The sequence below is a fragment of the Python bivittatus genome, unplaced genomic scaffold (assembly GCF_059951505.1).
Source record: "Python bivittatus isolate LINGU-HERP-01145 unplaced genomic scaffold, Pbiv_v1 ctg000440_np1212, whole genome shotgun sequence".
In the NCBI taxonomy this organism is placed as follows: domain Eukaryota; kingdom Metazoa; phylum Chordata; class Lepidosauria; order Squamata; family Pythonidae; genus Python; species Python bivittatus.
The window spans coordinates 6818058-6841191 of record NW_028277063.1 but is presented as its reverse complement, the minus strand read 5'-3'; the positions used below and the strand labels follow the sequence as shown (position 1 = coordinate 6841191).

The 23134-nt window shown below is 40.3% G+C and overlaps 1 protein-coding gene across 2 annotated transcripts in view; it reads left to right on the top strand.

Moving 5' to 3' along the window:
- The first annotated feature begins 271 nt into the window (after positions 1 to 271).
- Positions 272 to 23134, top strand: part of GREP1 (glycine rich extracellular protein 1) — a 28850-nt gene continuing 5987 nt past the window's right edge. The window contains exons 1-16 of one of the 2 annotated variants that reach the window (XM_088142787.1): positions 272 to 371; positions 6622 to 6678; positions 7166 to 7219; positions 8127 to 8171; positions 9331 to 9387; positions 9947 to 9976; positions 11920 to 11964; positions 12412 to 12444; positions 15350 to 15415; positions 16019 to 16066; positions 17710 to 17802; positions 18294 to 18374; positions 18890 to 18961; positions 19787 to 19840; positions 21428 to 21490; positions 22614 to 22697. In XM_088142787.1, coding sequence (XP_087998913.1) covers positions 305 to 371; positions 6622 to 6678; positions 7166 to 7219; positions 8127 to 8171; positions 9331 to 9387; positions 9947 to 9976; positions 11920 to 11964; positions 12412 to 12444; positions 15350 to 15415; positions 16019 to 16066; positions 17710 to 17802; positions 18294 to 18374; positions 18890 to 18961; positions 19787 to 19840; positions 21428 to 21490; positions 22614 to 22697 — 949 coding nt within the window. In that variant the 5' untranslated portion in view covers positions 272 to 304. The remainder of the gene's footprint in view (positions 372 to 6621; positions 6679 to 7165; positions 7220 to 8126; positions 8172 to 9330; positions 9388 to 9946; positions 9977 to 11919; positions 11965 to 12411; positions 12445 to 15349; positions 15416 to 16018; positions 16067 to 17709; positions 17803 to 18293; positions 18375 to 18889; positions 18962 to 19786; positions 19841 to 21427; positions 21491 to 22613; positions 22698 to 23134) is intronic. The other variant, XM_088142788.1, reaches the window with a different exon arrangement.

Below are 23134 nucleotides of genomic sequence, written 5' to 3'. Positions count from 1 at the left end.
AGCATGGTCCTCACAGGTTGCGTGGACAGAACTGTGATAGCTTGTGTCCGGCAGCATTTGCAGAAATTGTTGTTGCAAATCTATGTTAGATAGCTGAGTAGGTAGGACTGTAGTACGCTGTTTATACCCCATAACACTTTTTTGAATTCTGTTCAAAACCAAAAGGAATATCGTCTGAGTACTGAATGAGGAAGGAAGGTGTGAGGTGGGTGGAGTGAGAAGAGGAGATAAAAGCAGCTGTTCCTTCCCCACTCAACATTGTGTGGCACCCAGAGGCTTTGCGAAGTGACTGCAGCGTTTCACAATGGCCAGGTTGAATCTCTGCCTTATGCTTCTGCTCTTGTGCTTGACCAGGGGCAGCCTGCAGGGAGGTAAGTAAGACCGATGGGGGTGAAAAGGGGGGTTATGTATCAGGCAGGGAGCAATGGAGAATCCAATTTTTTGTTTTTATCACAAACATGGACCCCCTTTCCTATGAGGAAAATAAGACATAATTGGAATTTAAAAACAAATGAAAAAAGATGAATGCAAGAGACATGATGCAAGTTTATAAAGTTACAAACAGAATCAGAATTCACGGTTGTCCTATTTTTCTTTCTATATATGCTTCTTGACCTATTCATCTGATGTGATTTTTGCCTATAGTAGTTTTATTCACTGCAATGCATGTAGTTGACACACTTCATATTTGTTGGATTTTTTTTAAAGGAAACGGTAAGGCCCTGTATATAATAAAACAAAATATTTTGGTTATGAGAACTCAGTGAGGTGGCTAGAAAGCCTGCAGGAACCAGGTCATTAAAATGAATGGTTTATCTCTCATTTATCACTGGATTTGCACATGATCAGTGCAAGTTTGCTGTTAAATTTCAACGTGCGTCCATTTCCGCTAAACAGCCCAAGGGAAAGGAAGAAATGGAAATGGTAAAGGTGGTGAGATGATGAGGTGAGTTATAAGAGAACAGTTGTTCACATAGCAATCCTGGGATCAGGGCAAGATTTGCAGTTTGGGGGAGGCAGAATCTGAGGTTCTGTTCAACAAAATGATGCTTCTGAACAGAGCAGAACTGGCTTACCAAACTGAAGAAATTAGGTTAATCCACCTTGCCAACTAAAGCTTGGCAGGAGAAGGGCTTGCTTAAATCCTTACTCGAAATGTAAAATTGTCTAAACATACCACTAAGTGGACATTTCATGTCTTAATAGAATTTTTTAGTTGTTGCAAAATTTACCAAACCCTGTCATATATTTGAGCACAAGCCCATAGGAGTAGTTTCAGCCAAAATCTGCTTGTGGCTCCAAATTAAATGAAATCTACCTCATGATTATACATTGTGAGAATGATGTGTGTGGTATATTTATTTCCAGCTTGGTACAATGGAAGAATAAAGTTCCTTAGAGTCTACCTCCCGCCCCCCCAGTCTTAATTTTAACCACAGTTTTCTTTTAATAAATTCAGTGAAGAAGAAAAGCATCAAGAACCAAGATGGGAAAACCCCCAATTGCTATCTGAAACGATATTTTAAGATGAAGCTCAGCGTGTTTCTAACAAGGCTTTTCAAACACTCTTACTTTTATAAAGTCTCTCACAAGGAAAGTAGGTACAGACTATATAGGTGCTTTTCCTAAAAGAGTAGCCTGAATAAAGTAAAAGGTTTTGAAGAAGGACAAAGTCCAAAATACATTAAGTTTCGTTCTAATATACGAAGAGAGAGAGAGAGATTGCTTGCTTGACTGGCTGACTGACTGAAGGTTTCCCTCCCCCCCTTTTTTCTTTGGTGAATACTTTTTCTTTTGTAAATACATTTATCATTTGAATGTAATACACTGTTTTCAGCTCTTGTTCCTTCCTTGCCCACCATTCATAATAAAACCGTATGTCCAAAAAGGTTTCGGGGCTGCCTAAAAAGAAACAAGAGCCCTATTTTCATTGGCTGTAAATGACAGTGAACCAAAACGGCAGATGCTTTTGTTACCTATTCGAAAAAGAAAGAAAATCCAAAAGTAACATTATGATAACAATTTTGTTAACACCAGTTAAATAAAGGTTTTTTTTGTTTTTTGTTTTTTAGTTTCTCAGCACTCTAAATCAGGCCAAATTAACATTAAGAGTAAATGGATGCAAATGTCAAGGAAAACAAAGGTGACTTGTTGAGAGAATTTTTAAAATTTTAGCCTGCAGATTAAAGTCTAATAAAGCAATTTTAATCAGCAGACCTTTTTTCTGAATATGTTGGGAATACAGTGCCCAGAATATTCAGCAAGTATGGTCAACAGCCAGCTGTGTTGCTATTTCTGGGAGTTATATTGCCAGCACATCTGGATAAGCTGTTATACTCCATTTATCTTGCAGGTGCAATACTGGAGCAATTAACATCCCGTCTTACAACTGCTCAGCTTTTGTATCTTACAAGTTTGTCCTCTGCTTTGTCATTCTAGAGAACCAAGGGATGTGCCTTCAGTCTGAATGGCAAGAGATTTCAGACAGATTAAAAAAAAGCATTTCTTCACATCACACCTAAGATTTTTAGGAATGGCAGAGAGCATAGGGCCTCCAAATCCTATTGTTCCCAGACTCTGGCCAATGGGAGTTAAAGTCCAACAATATCAAGAGGGCTTCAGTTCCTAAGCTCAAACTTACAAAATTCAACATTGTAGATTGTGGTGAGGATAGGAGGCTTGATGTGCTGACGTTCTTTTTTTTTCTTTTTTGCCATTTCATATTTAATTTTAATACTTTGTTTCATTTTAAAGTATGTGTTTATTCCCTTTTTTTAATATAATTTGTATTAAGAATTTTAATTACAATAGTAAAAACTAATACAAACTAAACTTAGAGAAAGAAAAGAGAATGGAAAGAAGGAATAAAAAGTGCAGGAAAAAAGAAAAAGAAGAAAAAGAAAGCATATAATAAAGAAAAAGAAAAAAATATATAAAGAAGTGACTTCCAACCTTCATCAGAAGTATAAACAAATTTAATAATTCTTTACCCCCTAGCAGGTTAAACAGATATATTTTCATCCCATATCCCATCCCTTATCTCTAAGCAAATCCATAAAACATCAACTTTTCAATCCTGGTGTCAGCAAAAAGTCCATAAAGGTTTGCAAGACATTGCAAAAAATGTCATTTTAACCTTGATTAAATAAAACAACTTTATATTCCTTCCTTTTACTTCTAACTGTTTTGATCTTTAATTCAATCAAATATTGTCATAGAATTTGATTTCTCTTCAATTCTTCTTTATCCCATCGCACAGATTTCTTCAAGGCTTTAGCAAGCCTCTTTTGTCGATCCAATAAGAAAACATTTTCCAGGTCATTCTCTCAGTTTATCATTTGTATTTCCCTTTTAATTTTAAAACTTCAGCCAATTTCTTTTGTATATCCAATAAAGCGTCCTTTTCCAAATTATTCTCTTGACCTGACATTTGTAGTTCCACATTCTGTACTTTCTCTGTCTTGTCAGATAAAATTTGTTCCACATCTGCAATTCCTTCATTAACACCTTTTAGACATAGTCTATCCATAGGAGCAGACATCTTTACTGACAGTGTTAATATTGTAGTGACTAATTTCTGGCTCTATCCTTCAAAGATCTTTAATATTTCCAATATTATGTTTTGTGTCATTTTGTAAGTCCCTGTATTAACCGACATCAAAAACAGGCTTGTATTTTTTTTCTTGTGCTTAAAATCTGTAGACACCTCTAGTGTCTAGTTTCTAAAATCATCACTTCTCTTTTGTTATGACTTGCAACGGCCAAGATAACCAAAATAAATCTGTTTCCCATGAGAAGTTATTTATTTTTTGTAGTTAATTCCAAAATCTTATCGTAAAAGTCAATATTCCAAATTTATCTGGACCCTTAACCCTTAATATATATACGTTTTAAGAGAAATAATAAGAACTAATACAAACTAAATTAGAACAGAGAAATGAAAAAGAAAGAGAGAAATAACAGAAAAAGCTAAAAGTGCAATAAGAAAAAAAATAGAAGAAAGTAGGAAAAAAAGGGAAAGATATGAAGAATGATATAAAGGTATAAAGAAGTAGCTTCCTATATTCTTCACAGCAGTTATAAATATAATTATATTTCAGCTTCTCTCTCTAATTTTTTTATTTCAAATTATTTAAGTTCTTAAGCTTGTAATTAATTTTTCCTTTGTTCAGAGATGAAGATAAACTCACCCAATGAAGACTTTTCAAATTTGTCATTCTGAAGGTCTCTAATAGCTTTAAGATGATTAATAGGCAATTTTTTGAAAGTGATTAGAAAGTGAGGTTTGCGAATTTAGTGTCTTTTAAAAGTCTCTGCTGCAGTTGTAAGTAAGATGGCCAATCCTTCATGAGGAGCAGCCATCCGGAGCACTTGTGAACGATCTCCCATCCTCTCCTTATCCGGAGAGGTTCCAAGAAACCGGTCTACTCACCAGTTCCTTGGCCTTTGCCATGGTCATCGGCTCCATTTCGCAGAGACATCTTCAGTTCACCATACTTCCCCTGAAAGTGATGTACTGGCATTCTCAAGAAGACTGATAAGGAGAAGTGCATCTTAACAGAGGAGCTAGTTAAATAGCTTTGCCCCCAGATGATGTCTAGAAACTTCTTAGATGACTTTAAAAGGAGGCAGATTCATAGGACATAAGGGGATCAAGATTTCCTAATCATGGTGGTTATATATTCCTGCAGGTATCTTAGACAATTGGCCTTAACACCAGTTAGGCTAGATAAACCTTTGGACTGATCTAATAAGAACCAGGAACGCTACTCTATATTAAACATCAGGTGTGCAGTTTTAGTAACTTTTAGCTGCTCACTTTCTGACCTCCTTCCCATTCCTTTTTTCCCCCATTTTGCATTCTGTGTTTTTGGTTGTAAAACTGACTGATGGGACTGTCTTATTTTTTAAAAACTATCTCAGTAAACAGTACTTAGAAAAAATTAGCTATCATTATTATTTAACAGTTGCACATATGATTACAAGAAGGGTTGAGGAATTTGTTGTCAATTGCAGGCTAGTTAAAACCATATGTTGCTACTGAGGAGAATCTTGTAGTGTGGAGAGAACAGAAGGCTATAAGCTAAGCACCTTGGAATTTTTTTTCTCCAGCAATGGGAGTAGAGTGTTTCAACACAGCTGGCCTTCCATATTTCCCACTCCCCAACCAAACTTTCTGTGCCTCCAATCTATCCCAAAGGACCACTCTGGTGGGAATAGGAAAGGAATAGGAATTTGCACACTACATCCTATGCCACATAGCTGTCTGGCACAAAGATGCCAAATTCCTCTAGCACTCTTGTCCACCTTCTGCACACAAAGGCCTGCTTAGTGCCCTCAGTAGGGGACGGGGGGGGAGACACTGACACACCCTCGCAGAGCCATAAAGGCAGGCTGGCCAACTCTCTATGCCAGAAGCCAGTGCAGTTCTAGGTGGATTAGAAGTCCTAAATGTCTCCCCACAGCGATTAAATAATCCTTTGGCATCAGAGACTCAGGCTCTGAAAGGAGCTTTGTGGAAAGGCCCAGACTTGACCCCATCAGACTTGTCACAAAAAAACGATGGATGGTTTCCACCAGATGCGACAGAAAAACTGCTCTCTCAGCAACAAAAACAGCCAAGGGTTATAGCAGCTTGAAGTGCTGCATTATACAGCCCCAGCTGAGGATAAGCATACATGTGCTATACACAGTGGGCCTGCTGCTCCATCGCCTCCAGGGAGCAGGTCCACAGTCTGGGACAATGGGAGCAGGCGCTTAGGACCTGAGGGTAGGACAGGATGTTGTGTGGGGTTGGATGATAATGACGATTAATTCAACCATCTGATGTATTGCAAAATTCTCTCTCCACAAGACATACTGGAAGTCAGGACATAAAGAAAGCCAGATTAAACCAGCCTCGCTCATAGTTCATTGACTTATCTTTGTCTGGACCTAAACCCGTATCTAGGATGAGCGTATACATTTCTTGATGTAAGAGGAGATACTGTAAGCAATACCCAGCCACCATGAACTGAGAAGTATGTATGAACCCAGGCATTATGGCTCAGAAAACATCAGTAGCAAAAAGAACCTGACCCCTGATGATTTGTGGATGTGTCCATATAATTTTCCTAGGTATATAAAAAAGTTTCCCACTACTTTTTTTTTTAGATTTTTTAAAAAATCCTGCCTTTATTATTTTTATAATAACTCAAGGCAGTGATCATACCTAATACTCCTTCCTCCTCCTATTTTCCCCGCAACAACCCCGTGAAGTGAGCTGGGCTGAGAGAGAAGGACTGGCCCAAAGTCACCCAGCCGGCTTTCATGCCTAAACCAGGACTAGAACTCACAATCTCCTGGTTTCTAGCCTGGGGCCTTAACCACTAGACCAAACTGGCTCATCTTATGTGATTTTTTTTTCCCTTTCAGATTTACTGCTTCAGCCCTGATGTTTTTGGTGGTCTCTCATCCAAGTACTACCAGGTTCTGTGCTGCTTAGAACAGCCAAGGCTGGCTAGATGCTATCACCTAGCTGGGCTAGTCAACAAATCATGTTTAAATCTTGTGACTTAACTTGACGTATGAACCAATGTGTGACTCCAGTCTCATTCCCTAATTCTTTTGGACTTATTTTAGGAGTGAAACCTCAAGTAAGTGGCCAGGGAGGAGTTTACCTTCCATCTCTAATAAGAGGTAAGTATTTTGTGTCATTCCCTCCCCTCAGCCTTCTTAGAAATATAGTGGGGTGCTACTTGATTGACGCGATTCCTCTTTCTCAAAGCCTATTTCAGTGAGTGATTTAAATTTGTATACGTGGAAATCGAGTTAATTTCCATGCATTCATAGCACCATATAGTTCTCTCGGGAGAAGTAATCATCTAGAGAAACCAACCTACCCTGTTTGTTTCTTCCTGTTTCAAGGATTTCACTCATTTCCCCCAGCCTGTTTTATAGCTCAGTTGAACTTTGAAACTAAACTAAGGAGGAATGGGTGTCTGTGGATGGATTTAAAAAGTCCACAGAGTGGCTATGACAGCATGCTTGAAGCCCCCTCCCTGTTTACATGCATTGTGCATATGATGCTTCAGTCATGGAGCTGCAGCTGCCATCCTGACATTTTGGACCCATCCCCATGGATGTCCCTGACTTCAGCTTTCCTTGTTTGTGTCCTATCTTTCAGGTGCAGGAGGCATACAGCCAGGAGCTGGATTGGGGCCAACTGGAGCCAAAGCTGGTAAGTTGGGTAGCAATGACAGGTTGGGGAGGAGGTTCACTTTATTTCAAAAGAGGAATAAAATTAAATAATTACCCCCCACTGTTACCAGTTATTATGCAATATCTTTGATGCAGTACCAAAGATATTTTGCCTCTTGTTATATCAGGTCAGTGGAATATTAGGTAACTGCAACTTGGGGTTTTATGTTGCTCTGAAATGTGTCCACCTACCAGATGAAAAAAGCCATAGATGTGAAGGAGGCATGGCAAATACCTCCTTGGTTTCAGTGATGGCATGATGAGCTTTTAACCACATATGTTCTCTCTCTCTCATTCTGGTTAGAATATAACTCCCAGAATTCTTAGCCAGCATGGGGATTATGGGAATTATCAACAGAGAGAATAAAAGAATCTTTTGTTGGTTTATTTTATTTTTCAAGCCAGTCTTGGCTTCTGGCCAGGACAAGTCTCTGCAGTTTTATTAGCAGGATTTTGGAAGTGGTTTGCCCTTGCCTTCTTCCTAGGGCTGAGAGAAGATCACCCAGCTGGTTTTGTGTGTAAAGCAGGACTAGAATTCTTGGTCTCCCAGTTTCTAGCTCAGTGTCTTTAACCTCTGCATCAAACTGGCTCTCTTATTTGATATTATCCTACCATTAAGGAGCTAAAAGCATTAAGCAGGGTGAACTCTCCCAAATTATCGCCATAACAGCCCTTTAAGTTAAACTGAGAAGTAGTTGTTAACTGGTCCGTAGAGCCAGTGAGTTTCACAGATGAGGGGGCATGTGAACCCAGTTTTTCCCCCGATCCATATTATATTTAGCATATGGTAACAGTTCAACAGCAATATGGGTCATAATTTGTAGTACAGACTGACCTGTAATTATCCTTCTGTTTACATTTTCCATCTTTGTCTTTTATAATCATAGGAAAATATTCTGCCTATGGGCCCCAAGGGCTGCCTGCAGGACTAGGTAAGTTTAGCCACATAAGTAGAATAAATCTAAGCAGCTTTGTGCTTCTTTGTGTGTGTTTTTTTTGTATTTGTGGGCTAGAGTTTGACTGAAACAGAAACACTTGTATTTGCCTTCTTAAAACTTGAAAGGACCGAAGGTTCCCCTACATCTGGTGGCACAGAGAAGGAGGAAGGAGTTGGCAGAACCCAGAGTCACCCTTGAATGCTTCCCTGTGTGATAAGCACCATACAGACGGAAAGCAAAAAGGGTGGTGGAAAGGACTACATTTGCCAGATGTGCTTGAATACATTTTAGTTATTTACAGGGCGGTGTTTATGTATTAGTTATGAAGCTTTCAGAGGATGTTCTTCCACAGATGTTGAGTAGTCAGCAATAGTCTAATCTGCAAGATGGCGGTGTTATGCATGAAGCCCTGCCCCTTTTGTACCCACATACATGTATACAAAAGGGGAGGGGCTTCTATTGTGATGCAGCACCCTCCACCTTGCAGATCTTGACCCTCCCTGCAGAAGCCTGTAAGTCTAGTCCGCTTCTTCATTTACACAAATTGTAGAGCCAGGCATTCCTAGCACCACAGAGGTGTGAGAAAATCTGAACCTTAGGATGTTCCGTTTTGATTCATTCTGAGGGTTCTGAGTAACCTGAGAATGGCTGTTTGGGGATGGACCATTTCCAGAATGCTTGAAGCACTCAGATTAGGTTGGAATGGTCTGTACCAAGTTCAAGCCACTTACGGACCACTCAGAGCAGCCCATTCCAATCTTCAAACGTTCTAAGACAGAAGACTTTGCACACGCCTACTAAGGAGTTCACAAATGTGGACCTCTTGATTTTAAAGTAATTGTTCCATTTTTTCATGCCACTCTTCCACCAGTTAAAGAGGGGCTTATAAATGCTTTCTCTCAATCAATACTCTTATCTTATTAGCAACCCTTGTAGGATTTCTAGCCCAGCACAGTAACGGTGGCTGATTCTCTGGTTTCTCTGCTTGTGCACACATCACAACCAATCTAGTCTGAAAGAATTGATGCAAGATTTGGACTCCTTTTCCTTGTCAATACTAAGCAAAATTTATGGTTTGAGGGAAAAACACCTTAAGTCTGCCTGTAGTCATCCCATCCCCAAATTTTAGCTTTCCTTGTTTCTATCCTTGCAGGAGTTCAAAATGGATTTGGGGCTCCACGAGGCTTTGGGGGCAAACCAGGGAAGCCAGGTAGGCAATGCTCATGTTGACAGCCAGATTCCAACCTGGCAGGACAAAATCTTGCACCGACAGTCTCTTTGCTAAATATGCATCAGGGACTATGATGCCTATTCAATATAGACAGAGCAGTTGATTTCTTCTGCTCAGTGTAATGCACCCAACTCTGAGCATACCTACTCCAGAATGGTTGGAAAGACATTAGCAATCAGGTTCTTAACCAGATATTTGTGATGAGAAGATTTAAAAGAGTATTTAGCAGGGATGTATAGTCTCTCTGGAGCTGAGGACCACCTCTGCCTTTTCAGTGGCTTCAGCCCAAAAAGGGGACAGGGCTAGGAGATTACTACCTATTTTTTTAATAATTGTCCCTTTCTGTGACTAACTTAGGAAGATGCTTGGGGAAGCAGACTTGGAGGAGCATGTGGCCCTGAGGTCACAGGTTGGCACACTATGTAAAAAACTATTATTTCAGGACTTTTCAGCAATCCCCTTTTTCCATTTTTTTTTCTGAATTGATTAATGTTCCTATCTAATACTTCTCTGTCGGATTCTTTCTGTCTCTTCACAGGTTACAGAATCCCAGCTGGATATGGAACCGGTACGATGGGCCTTTCTTGCTCAGTTTCAATGCATGCAATGTTCCATCTTCAAAATAGATATTCTGAGCTCTCCAAGTACAGTAGTCCTACATTAAAAAAGGCCTATTCTGAACATTCCATGTTGTATCACTTTTGGAACATCTAGAGCAGCCAAGGCCACAATGTGATGTTATGGCACATTCTGCGCAACCCTACTTAAAACCTTCTCAGCATTTCTCAACATCATGGGAAGGGCGAGGCATAAGGACTAGATTTAGGAACTTTTCTCACCAGAGTTGAAGTTCTCTCCACTCATCCTTGAGTCAGCAGAGGACTACATTGGTGTACAATTTGCTACCCCACTGTTGATTCAAGTCCTGCCTTGATTGGCTTTGTTTCCAGTTAACACACCTTAAGTCTGTCCTTGGATACTGTCCAAAGGGGGGGGGGAGCTATTTTAACACTGGAACCATTTAAGCCTGTCTTGCTTGTTGCATGAGGACACAGTAGGAAAAAGATCTTCCCAGGGTGTGTTTGTGCTGTAATTAAATGCAAGTGGGGCAAGGCCCATAGAAATTCCTTTGGTTGTTGGCAGGTTTAGCACAAAATGGGGGGGGGGTAATTTTTCCACCCTCTGTTAACAAGTGAGGGTTTCTCCTGTAGGAGAAATGAATGATGGAAAATGGATTAGTTTATTAAGCCCAACTCCTCTTGCACTATTACTTACAAATTATTGTGCTCCAAATGACTGGTTTCTGTGCAAAAATTAGAAAGGCTGTGCCTTCAGACTTGACATGACCCATTGGAAAGAAAAGGGTTAAAGCAGATGGAAAGGAAAGTGAATTGGACAAAGCAGAGTGAATCGCCATGATAACAGGTCCACCCGGAGCAAGGGCTGGTGGTAGAGGAGGAAGTTATCAGTTGGACTCTGCAAATTAAAAAGAAGACTGTTGAAAGATCAATCTGTCTGATGCCTTCTCTAGACCCTTAATAGTAGAAGATACATTTTAAGAATTTATATGTATTTTTTCCCGATGGCTGAACAAAACATTTTTAAGATCAGAATCTAAAAAAAACCAGACAGCAGAACTAAGTCTTGAGTATTGACACATGAATAAGAAAACACCAAGGAAAATAACAATATATTTGCCTGCACAAAGATTAGAAATGGTTGGCCTTTTAAAAAATTCTCTTCAAAATTAAGGATTTGTTCAAGTTTTATGATATTCCATGCCAGCAGTTGGAGTCAGCTGCCTCAGTTTGTTTAATGGTAGGATAGACCAGCCATGGACAATTCACTGATTACATTTGATTATAGCAGTACTTCTGATGAGACGTGAAGAAGATTTGATTTGGCCTAGACATAGAGCTCTGCCCATCTTTATAGATATGGGAACCAAGCCACCTGATTTGTGTTTGGTGAAGTTCACAGATCCCCTTTTTAAACCATCTTGCAGTATTAGATGTTTACTGAAGACTAGTAAACAAAAACTATGTTTGATTAAGTGCAGAGAGACACATCAGGAACTATTTCCTGATGTTATGAGGGACAGCTGTTGAATATTTAAGCCAAACAGGTTGTCTTAAGCAAATGCTTCTAATGTCAAATTTCTAGCATTTTTTTTTAAGATTCTGAAATAGTATGCATTGCTGTGGAACTTGTTTCACTTAGCACAAACTTCCCAGACTGCTGCTGGCTAGGAATTTGGAAAGTCATCTGAGATATTTTATGTTGGGCAAGCATAACTTTCTCAACTCAGGGCTCTCATGATGCTCTAGCATACAAAAATATCTGGAGGGTATCAGATTAGGAAAAGTTGCTTTGGCATGATTGTTTAAAAATGCTTTGTATGTCGTTCACATAGAAATGAAATATAACCACTTTTAATTTAAATCCCAATTTAAAAACAAACAAGTGATGTTCGAACTAGGATGTAGCTCATGATGCATCTTTGCTTTCCAGGTTACAGAGGTGTTGGTTACCCCCGTCCTGATCTCCACTTGGGAGGTAAGGATCTATTTCTTCTTCATTTTATTTCTCCTGTTCTCCGTTGAAGAAGCACTTCTTTTTTAAAAAGTTAATTTATTTTAAAAGAAAAAGGAAAGAAAAAAGAAAGATACATAAACCTTACAAAATACAGATATTACATGGAACATTTTTACAGAATAATGTATGATAACATTAGAACAAAGTACAAAGTACAAACTATTCTGCTGGAAAAAGCATCTCTCACATTTATCTTTATATATCAACTTGAATTAAAACAAATGCAAAGTCAGCCTAATTATTCCATTATCTCTATTTATTGAGGCAGATCTTTTTTTTAAAGTGTTTTCTTATGTAAATCATGGTCTCAATTTCTCCCTTTGGAACGTATGTGTATATATACATGTGTATATCCAAAAGCACTGCAGAATATATAGAGGTCTGACTTCTCACTCTGTCATCCCACAGGTCTTGGAGCAAGAGGCAAGCCTTCCAAAGCAGGTAATAGTATCTCAGCTTCTCCAGTGGATTTCTTTTGGGACACCTGAAGGTTCTAGCTCCTTCCAACACAAAAGGGCTAGGCTAACCCTGCAATTCACATACTTACATACATTGATCAAGCTGATGCTCTCTGCTTTTACTTAAAAGCAAGCACAAGTTCACATATGGGTTCTATACTGTTGAACCCATACAGAATGTTCCAGAGCCATTTTTAGCATTCAGCCTGAAAAACCAGGATCTTTACAGTAAAGCTGGGGCTTTTTCTTCCCACAATTCTCCTCTGTTCTGACCTCTACAAAAGTAGCATCTATGGTTTTGTTCTTCTCTCTTTCTCTCAGCATCATCTTAAACTTCTTTCAAGGGAAATTGCTTGGCATTGTTCAGCCTGTATGGTCTTTAGCACTCTTTTTTAGGAAATGCCAAATTGGTGGGAGTAAAATTCTATCTTGTGTTTATTTTGGATTCATAGTCAAATCTTGTCTGTGCAGGCCCATCATAACCAGGGTTCTTGGCTCACAGCATCTCCAGAAATAGGCTCTGAGCCAAGCCTTTGGAGAAGTGTTATGACTCACTTGTAAGTCTTGGTCCTGTCCAGATTGAAACCCTTGGAGCCCATAGCTACCTGCCCCTTCTATTACTTCTTGGAAGACAGCCTTTTTAGTGCTTATTAGATTAGCCAGAAGTGCCAGCAAACTCTGTGTCTGTTGTTGAGATGAGCTTTATTACTTTTCCATAGGATAAAGTCATCCTTTATTCAGGTCCTGTTTCCTGCCAGCTGCAGTTTCTGACTTTCATTTATTCTATGAGGTGATCCTCCTTATCTTTTTCTAACTCCAAAGGCCACTTACAATGGACTTTATATGCACTTCATGTTCAACATGCAGTTTATTTTTATTCATTTATTCCTTCATCCATCCATTGCTGCAATTGCAAGACTCTCAGCAGATATAAATGCAATAAATAAATAAATAAGTTTGACAAGCAAATGAGATAAATAGATAGCATGCCACTGCATTTTTCTCTTTGCTGAATTGTTTCCTTTAAGAAGGATCTGCAATTATGGATTTTGGAAAGGCACTCCTATATCATCCCAACATCTTGCCAGTGGGTCACAGCAACAATTACACTTCATTATGATTTGGCAGGAAACCCACATCCTATTAGAGTCCACAGCTATTCAATGATAGCCATACTGTAGCTTCAACAGCCGCCTTTTCTCAGGGTTATATTTTTATCTTGTAGGTTGCCATGTGGTTGCACTTTTCCAGTTCATCAGACATTACAGATTGTGCCTTTGGTCTCAATAAGATGCGGATTTGGCAAGGCAATGTTATCCTTGTTTTGATCTCTTGCCCATCTCCACATACGGTAACTTGTGACTCTCCTTTATATGTTGAATCACAAAGACCATGAGGAAAAAGAACTGGTTACTTACCAGTAACTATGATTCTTCAAGGAGACATCTATGAATTCACACGACCAACCTGTCCTTGTCATGTGAGTCCAGAAATAACACACTTCATCTCTGAGGCATTGTGTCTGTCTTTGGAAGTGAGGGAGTGGTGGGAACCCTACCATTATAAGCTGTGCATGGCAAAAGAAGATAAGGCTTCAAACAAACGCTAGGCTCTGGGAAAATTCTGAATAGGCTACAGTGGAGATGCAGAACCGATCTGCAGGAATTCACAGAGAATTACCCAGGGACCACAATTGTGTAAGTAAGCTCTTCTTCCTAGTTTAGGACATTGATCTGCTATATTTGAGCCCTTCATTTTATAATATCCTCTTGCTCTTGTCTAAGACACTTTTTTGCAAGCTGACTCTCCTTTTCTAATTTTTATTTTTGCTGCATCCCTGCAGAGATTTTCCCAAGGCCATTTTTTTTCTTCTGTGTCATGTATCTCCACAGAGATTCTCCTCTTTGACATTTCCTTCCCCCTACTCATAAACATGAATTTTACAAACATGAACACAATGAACAAGTAAATAACATCTTTAAATGTCACATAAGATATTTAAATGTGTGATCAGAAACTTCACCCTATGATCTTGCTCAGGAGGATGGAATTTTGAAATTTAAAAAATTGTCATCTTTAGACCAGATGGAATTGCCTATGTCACATATATTTTATTAATAGCATTCTCAACACTTTTGCTTCCTGGCACCTTGAGTACTGAAACAGCAGTGTCCCCGTTTCTTTGGATCTTGAGCAATATAGTATCAACCACAGGGAAAACCATATTGCAGTGCTCTTGTGCTTGGAATGCTGATGTATCCTTGCTCATCAGATACCTGATGTCATAAGGACATGGGAGTCATGGGAAATTACATATACTAGGCTCTCTAGCATACAGTGTGAGACATTGCTGTTGCAGGACTCAAGGGGTTAAGAAAGGAACAAAGGATTGCTCTCAGGGATAGGTGCCAGGGCAATGAAGAACAGCGACAAGGCAAGGAACAGAGAAGATTATGAAGGGAAGCATTCAGAACAGTCTTAGCTTCTGATTACTGTGAGCAGGATACAAACAGGGCTCATTTCTGACGGCTACCCACCAGGTAGAACGCAGCTTGATAACCTAGAAGAAAGAATTAGTCCACAGGGGGTCTAGCTGCAAAACTGTGGGTACAAAGTCACTGGCGGTTTTCTTAAACATTTATCTCTCCAAAGAGAAATACATAGGTCCAATTCTCTTTTTAAAACACGTCCTCTAGCTTAGAGACTCTGTCCCCGATGTCTCCTCACTTGAACAAGAAAGATACTCTACACATGTTCAGAAGTAATTTCCAGTTTTCCGTGTCAGCTCTGCTATCTGAGCTTTATTGTGAGGGCCGAGCAAAAGATAAGGAAGAAGAGGAAAAGAGCGTCCATCTGTTTGTGTCTTGGTTTTATACTTTCTTCAATAGGATATTTGGGTGGTGGTGGAGCCGGAAGCTACCCAAGCAATGGACTGCAGAATGGATATGGCAATGGTAAGAAAGCTACACGTGTTCTCACACAGGCGACACCTGTAAGTATCATGCAAGTAGGCCTTTTCACAGAGTTGTACTAACAATACCCTATTGCTAATGTACAGAAATTCAGCACTTGCCATCTGCTAGTCAAGGAACATTTTGGTAGGCAGGTCAGAGTGACCAGTACTGAGCTAGTGGGTCAATAAACTGGGTAGAAAGCAGCTTCTTTTGGCTGCACTGTTACGTACAGATTGCCCCTTCATTTTCTTCTTTGTTCCCATTTCTGCCATCTCATTTTGGGATGCCTGATACACAGGATTTTCACAAAGCAGGTCCAAATCATGGTTGCATTATTTATTACATGCAAATTGTTCATGGTTTTCCGTGGCATCACTAATTCAGAAGCACAGACAGCTGTATATATGAAGCAGCCAGAAAATATTGTTACACACCACTTGCTGTAATACATAGGTATGTCCAGAATGCGGAGCTGTTGACCAATATATTAGGAAATAAGTGCTGTCTTTTTAGCTGAATTCATCGGCTTTAGAATAAGACAGTAGATAATTCAAGATTGATGGTTTGAAGCTAGGAAAATCACATTTTCTTTTTCTTTTTCAGGCTATGGAGCTGGAGGCAATGGATTTCCTCTTGCTGGAGCTCAGCCAGGTGGAAATAGGGATGGGTGGTATTAATTTCTCACATTTGTTTTTCTCCTTTCCTCCAAAGAGTTTAGAGAGCCATTTTAACGGAACAACTGGTAAAGGGGGAGTGGGGGTGGCTAAAAGGATGGCAATATGCTTAAGCCTTCCGATGAACTTGATGACAAAGGCCATATTTGAACATTGGTTGTTCATGTTCAAATTCAGCAGCCGCCGCTGCCACTGCATCATATTGGTAGTGATGGGCAAATTCACTTGGAACTGAGATGGTATGGGAGAAGCCGAAGAGTAAGAAAGAAACGGGGTACAAAATTTGTTATCAACCATGGATCTCTAGCTCAGTGTGAGAGCTTATTTTGGCTATTGTGTGCTTCAGCTAAGAAAGTGTGACAGGGAGCAAGTCATTTGAGCAGATGAAAGTGTCAGGAACATTAGTTTAAGGTGCAAGGCAATTTACATGAGACCCAGACAACGTCCTATCTCCCTTCAGTGAAGTTCAAGGTTCATGGCAATTGAAATGCTCTTTTGAGTATGGGGATAGCTCATGGCTGGAATCCCATACTGCTAATTAAAAGCATCAAGTAGCAGATCAGTTTCCCATGTTTTCTTGGAATTCTGGCAATTGTAGTCCCAGCCCATCTAGAAGGCACAAGTTGCCAAGGCAGGAATATCTAACATTTGGCTTAAAAAGATGGCTACTGAACTGCAATGCTTCCTCTGTTCCAGTGAGATTCATAATTAGATGGATCAGCATTTTTGAAGAGCAAACATGTAGATTTCACACATTGTGCTAAGCCACGATTCCTTTCAATCATGGTTTCTTGAAGCCACATTGTGCTAAGCCATAAACCACTGATTGCAAACGTCTGTGGCTTTTACCTCATGCTAAGCCATAACCACGGTGTGCAAACTACACTAGCTGAGTTTATGTATATTGCAATTACCTCCAAATCAACTAGACTATGGCTTAAGATGCTGTGCAAACCCAGTCAGTCTGTCTGTGAATTTTGATCAGGGCTATCATGGGATTAGGCTTTTCTTGCCATTTTTTATCATACCAATTTCTTGTCTGAAATTATCCCAGTACTGTATAGCTCCTATTTATCTTGTGAGGCAATGTGTAGCTCCAAAAGGAGAAATTTGGATCAGAAAATGACATAAATTATTATTTTATTATTTATTTGAATTTTTAGCATCAAAGGCATCCTTATCACTATTATGGCCTCAGGCTGAAACAAGCCTCCTTCCCTATAGATATATTTGCTTTAAAATGCAGAAGGCCTTATTCCGGATCTTCCACTCTTGCAGCTAGTGTTCCCAGCCTCCCCTTCCATTTACAGCTGTGGATCTGGGGAATGAACTATCAGTTTGGAGAAAGTAGATTTCAGGAAAGATGCTTACTTTGTAAGACATTAATCACAACAGGTCTTGAATCTGTGGGGTAGGAATGCTGAAGTGCAGGCTGCGTTTGCAGAAAGTTGCTAACCACATTTTAGCCTCACTTTTTGTGCCAATTCAGCCCATACGGCTTGTTTAAAGTCCAGCGTGTTATGCAAACCCAGGAAATTAGGTTAATTGAGCAAACCATAGTTATGTTGATGGATTAAATGTGTCATGTGAACACAGTCTTTTGGTTTGTTTCATTTGCAGGTGCCCAGATTCCATATGGCAGTCAGCTAGGGGGCCCAGCTGGGGCTGCTGCTGCCGCTGCTGCTGCTGCCGCAGCCACCACCAAATATGGAGGTAAGTCTTCAAGCTGTTATAGAATGAAGAGCAGCATTCCTCTGCCAGGCATTGGCAACCCAACAAATCTTTGTACAGTTTGAAGTTAGCTGAGTGGACTTTGCTAAGTGCTTAACAAGCTTTGAGCACCTTCTGTCATGGCTTCCTCCAAAAAAAATGATGTCATTTGAGGAAGGCAATGAGAAATTCTTATGGAAGAACCACAGATCTCCTCAAGCTTCTTTCTCTAGAGTAGTATCCTTCAAAGGTATTGGACAGAAAGTGGCTGTGGATGATAGAAGTTGTAATCTATTATCCAAGTACCACATTGGGGAAAGCTGTCCTAGAGCTTCAGATCCCTGGAGTGAGGGAATGCCTGTTCCATTTACTTGAAATTCAAGGTTGTGGGAGAGCTTGCAGATTTGTCTCAAGATGTGGGATGTGTGGGTGGCTACAGAGGGAAGGGATTCTCTCTGTTCCAGTTAATTTTCTGACTGCCATCTCTGTTACAGGGGCTGGGCAACTTCCGTACAGAGGGCAACCACAGCAACCAGAAGTTACTGGTTTGGGAGATTATGGTGCTGGCAGATATGGTGTGTTGTAGAGCAGAATGATTTGTGATGGGGTTGTTTATACACTGCTTAAGAGCAGAAATATAGCATAAATTTAAATCTAATGCTAACTAACTCAAGGTAGCTTTTAAAGAATCCCAATGTTTAGACTTGTTAGAAAGTTGCTATACCTGTAAACAGATTAGGAAATTTGTAGGTAGAGATATTTTCCCCCACTAGACAATGCTTCTAAGAACTGAAACGATCATTCCAAATAGGTCATACATGCAAGTAGAATTATATTTTTCATCATCAGTATTGGAAGGAAGTCCAATACGTAAGGAGGAAAAGGGTTATACCAACTGAATTCCTCTTCTGGTTAAAGAAAACAATAGAGTGGTATTCCTAGAAGGGGCATTAAAGAGGGGCAGCTTTCAGGGGTAGCCAGTTGTCTTCTTGGAAAGCTAGACTGAAGTTCAGGAGTAGACTCAGGTAGGACATTCATTTTTGTAAACCATATCTCTTGCACACTGGAGCTAAAATTTTCTTTCTTCTAGGAGAACCTAGCCAGCTGCCATATGGTGTTCAACCTGCTGGTCTTGGAGTGGAAGGTAAACCAGGACCATTTGGTAAGACTATTATGGAATTTTTTTCCTACACTCCTCTAGTTGTTTCGTGATTTTTTTCCTGAGTTCTAGATTATCTTTCATGGATCTCCTGCCCTTGGTTTTCATTTTGTTTCAGATAGAGACCTGAACCAACTTCTGGTCTAGTTGCTTTCAATTTGGCATGGTGGGACACTGCAGCTTTCTTTTTTTACCAGTAAAATTGATTAGTACAAGAGTGGTTAGGGCCTCATGTCACCCCACCCCCAGCACTTGCCCCCCAGCACTTCTTTTTTTCTTATTTTCCAAAATTAAATAAGGGAATGGAAGCAGAAGGTTCTAGAAGGCAAACTACTCCTTAAATTCCTCCAAAACACATGAAATGAGCCTCCAGATGACAATTAGAAACTGTTTGGGTGGATTTTAAGGATAAAAATAGGAGTAATTTGCCTCTCAGAGGCTCCTTCTCTCACCTGCTCCTTTAAAAAACAGGGAAAAAATAACAAAAAAAGAACAGCCCTTCTGGTGACTTCACCAGATGGCTCCCTATAGTCCCCTGGAAAGTGCAGAGGCCATGTTGCAGCCCCTGTCTCCTTCAACTTGCTCACTCCAGGATTAGGTGGTATGATTACTGATTGCCAGTATGGGCTTGGGAAGAAAGAAGCTCATCTTCCCAATAAGTAGGAAGATAATATAGCAGGCCAATCTGCTGTGTTGCAAGGACCTTGTGGATCTGACACCAGCCTCAAAATCCTTAGATTACAGCTTGGAGAGTCCTACAAGATATGAAAACTGTTGTATCTGTTGATTTTAAAATTCACCTTCCTGCTTTTGGTCTCTTTCACCCAGGTGGGCCACAAGTAGGATATGAATCCCAGCCTGCCCAGGCAATAGGGCTGGATGGTAAGAAATTGAATCTCCCAGAAGTTGGGATGGAAATAGGAATTGAGCAATAGTTCATCTCAAAAAAGCAAAAGTAATTATTCATGTCTTCCTGAGAATCCCAAAGTCTGGGTGGCCAAGTTGTAGGTAAATGGAAAACACTTAGCACATGATTGAGGTAATAAAGGAGCACCAATTTTACTCCTGCATCTTCCTTTCCTTTCCTTTCCTTTCCTTTCCTTTCCTTTCCTTTCCTTTCCTTTCCTTTCCTTTCCTTTCCTTTCCTTTCCTTTCCTTTCCTTTCCTTTCCTTTCCTTCCCTTCCCTTCCCTTCCCTTCCCTTCCCTTCCCTTCCCTTCCCTTCCCTTCCCTTCTTTCTCTCTGCTCCTCCCTCCCTCCCTTCATCCCTCCCTTCCTTCCTTATCCCAGGGCAACTTCCTCAAATTTCTGAGGAGTTGTTAGGTTAGCCTATTAAAACAAGTCCAGAGAGACTATTCTGCCTTTAATGATCCATTGACTGGGTTTTTATTGTACTAAGACATGGTTTAATTATGGTTTCTTGAATAAACTGCAATCACCTAAGTTGACACACCACACTGCTATAAATCCTGATTTGCAAACCAAAGAGGTTGAGTTTATTAAGCCAGGGATGAACCCCTAGCTGATAGAAGGTATCAACCCCAAGCATTGGATGTCCAAATTTAGCAGCAAATTGGCAACTTTTGACATCACCTTTGTTAAAATACAATTCACGTTTTTTTTTATCCTGCCTTTATTATTCTAATAACTCAAGGCAGCGAACATACACCTTCCTTCTTCCATTTTCCCCACAACAACCACTCTGCGAGGTGAGTTGGGCTGAGAGAGAGTGATCGGCCCAAAGTCACCCAGCCAGCTTTCATACCTAAGGCAGGACTAGAACTCATAGTCTCCTGGTTTCTAGCCTGGTGCCTTTAACCACTAGATCAAACAATTTAAATAGCGAAATGATTGTGTTAAGCTTAATGTGCCCATTTTCTGTTAAAAGAAATAAACTCTCCCACCCAAAAGGGCTGCAAATTTTACCAGTCATTGCATCATTGCCATTCTCCACCCCCACCCCCATTGCAGCTCTTGAAGGCCAGAAATGTTAAAATATATATATATATTTACACACACACCAGTATACCTTCGTATCTACATAAAGGTTTCCCTCAGCAGACCATCCTGTTTTACTCTTAGATGACTAGCTGTTGTTGACAGCACGACCAGACCATTCAGAGAGGACGGTTTGTTCACCACTCATTAAGTGTTGTATTGTACATGGAAACATATTGCCTGAACAGGATGCAGTTGAATAATAGCTCTCAGATTGCCAGCAGAGTATCCTGGGAGACTGAAATATACTTCCCCTGGATTTTCCATGTTCCTATTTTAGATTTAAAACACAGGTTCTTTTATAGATGGCAGAAGGTCATTATTGGCAAGTACTGATCAACAGTGCTTCTTAGATCGCATTCTAAGGATCAAAATTTACAGAGTGAGGAGAAGATAGTGACAGGCATTTGATGTGGTTTTTTTATGTTGCATATTTTCCTCTTTCCATCTTTTACTTCTCCCTCCTGTGCAGGCAATGGAAATGGACTAGGATATTTGAACAGTAGAAACCTTCAAGCTAATGGACTGGGGGCAGGTAAGGTTAAGTGTGAGCCTTCACCCCACCCTCCAGAAAAGACTCTTAGTCTCCATCCTGCTAACAGTTATATAATTAGCATTAGAATGTTCTGACCCTTCTAATCTTAATCTTCTCCCTTCATCACATGATACTAGCCTTATCTCATCCTAACCCATGATTTAAACATGCTGATTTTAACACTAACTCTGCTAAAGCCAACACAGAGCCATTGTGTGTAATACATCTTTTTGCACTACCCTCCCCCGTTTTAGATGGGTGTGTTTATATGACCAGAACAGCTTTGATCAATCATTCCCTGGATTTGTCGAAGGTTTTCACGGCCAGAATACGATGACTGGTGTGGGTCTTCCGGGCTGTGTGGCCGTGTTCTGGAAGTTTTGTTTCCTAACATTTCGCCAGCATCTGTGACCGGCATCTTCAGAGGGCAGGAGCACAGACAGGAGCAGTTCTCTCTGTGCCCAGGATGAGGTGACCCTTTTGTGGGTATTTATAGAGATCTGAGGGGGAGATGGGGGTGTGTGGGGGATGGGGGGTTAGGGGGGTTGGGTTAACGAGTGGATGCTTGTTTTGGTGTCAGAGTCTGCGTGTAAGATTCTGACACCAAAACAAGCAGCCACTCAGTAACCCCCACACACACACCCAATCCCCCTTCCCCCCCTCAGACCTCTATAAATACCCACAAAAGGGTCACATCACCCTGGGCACAGAGAGAACTGCTCGTCTGTGCTCCTGCCCTCTGAAGATGCCGGTCACAGGTGCTGGCGAAACGAAACGTTAGGAAACAAAACTTCCAGAACATGGCCACACAGCCCGGAAGACCCACACCAGTCATTCCCTGGATTCTCTGGAGAGGTCCCTGTATTGTAGGTGAGATTCCGTTGGCTGTTCATCAGCCAGTCAGCAAATATTCTCAGTATTATCAATAAGGACATTTTAATAGCTTATCAGGGCAGTAATAAGAACCAGAATAGCACATCAATATCTCAGCAGGACATTGATATAAAGAGAGCAGCGGCCAAACTAGGCTAAGGATCACTGCGGAGAAAAGGTTCATAGCACCACCAGAGACTATACTGCCTCTTCATTGTGAGTAAATTCTGTCTCTTCTTTTGTCTGGCAGGTGCATATGGCCCTCTTGCTGCAGGGCAAGCACCAGGAGGATACGGCGGTCTGCTAGGCCCTGGACAGCCATTAGGAGGATATAGTAAGTGGCACCACATTTTTGTTCTCCCATCTTTTTTACTCACTTGTTAATATCCTGAAACTGTAATTGGTCTGAAAAATAGAACATCCAGATCTTTGGAATAAGCAATAATTTTTCAAACTCTGTTCTGGGTAATTTCCGAGTCTTTCAATATAAGATGCTTCAGGACTATGTTCTTTAGCATTTTTATACCTCTTTGAAGCAGAAGGAACCACCAGGTAATTTAACAAAAAAAATCATAACAACCAATAACACAATATTAAAGAAAGTATTGTACTTTAAAGTTTTAGGGTAACCACATAAGGGAAGCTCCATGATTATCAGTATGAATCCCCTCTGGAAAAAGCAAGTGTTTGCCACCTAAAGAGAAGCATAAGTATTTATTCAGTGGTATTTCTTAATCCAAGCACTATTGTTGAGAAGACCTGTTTTTTATA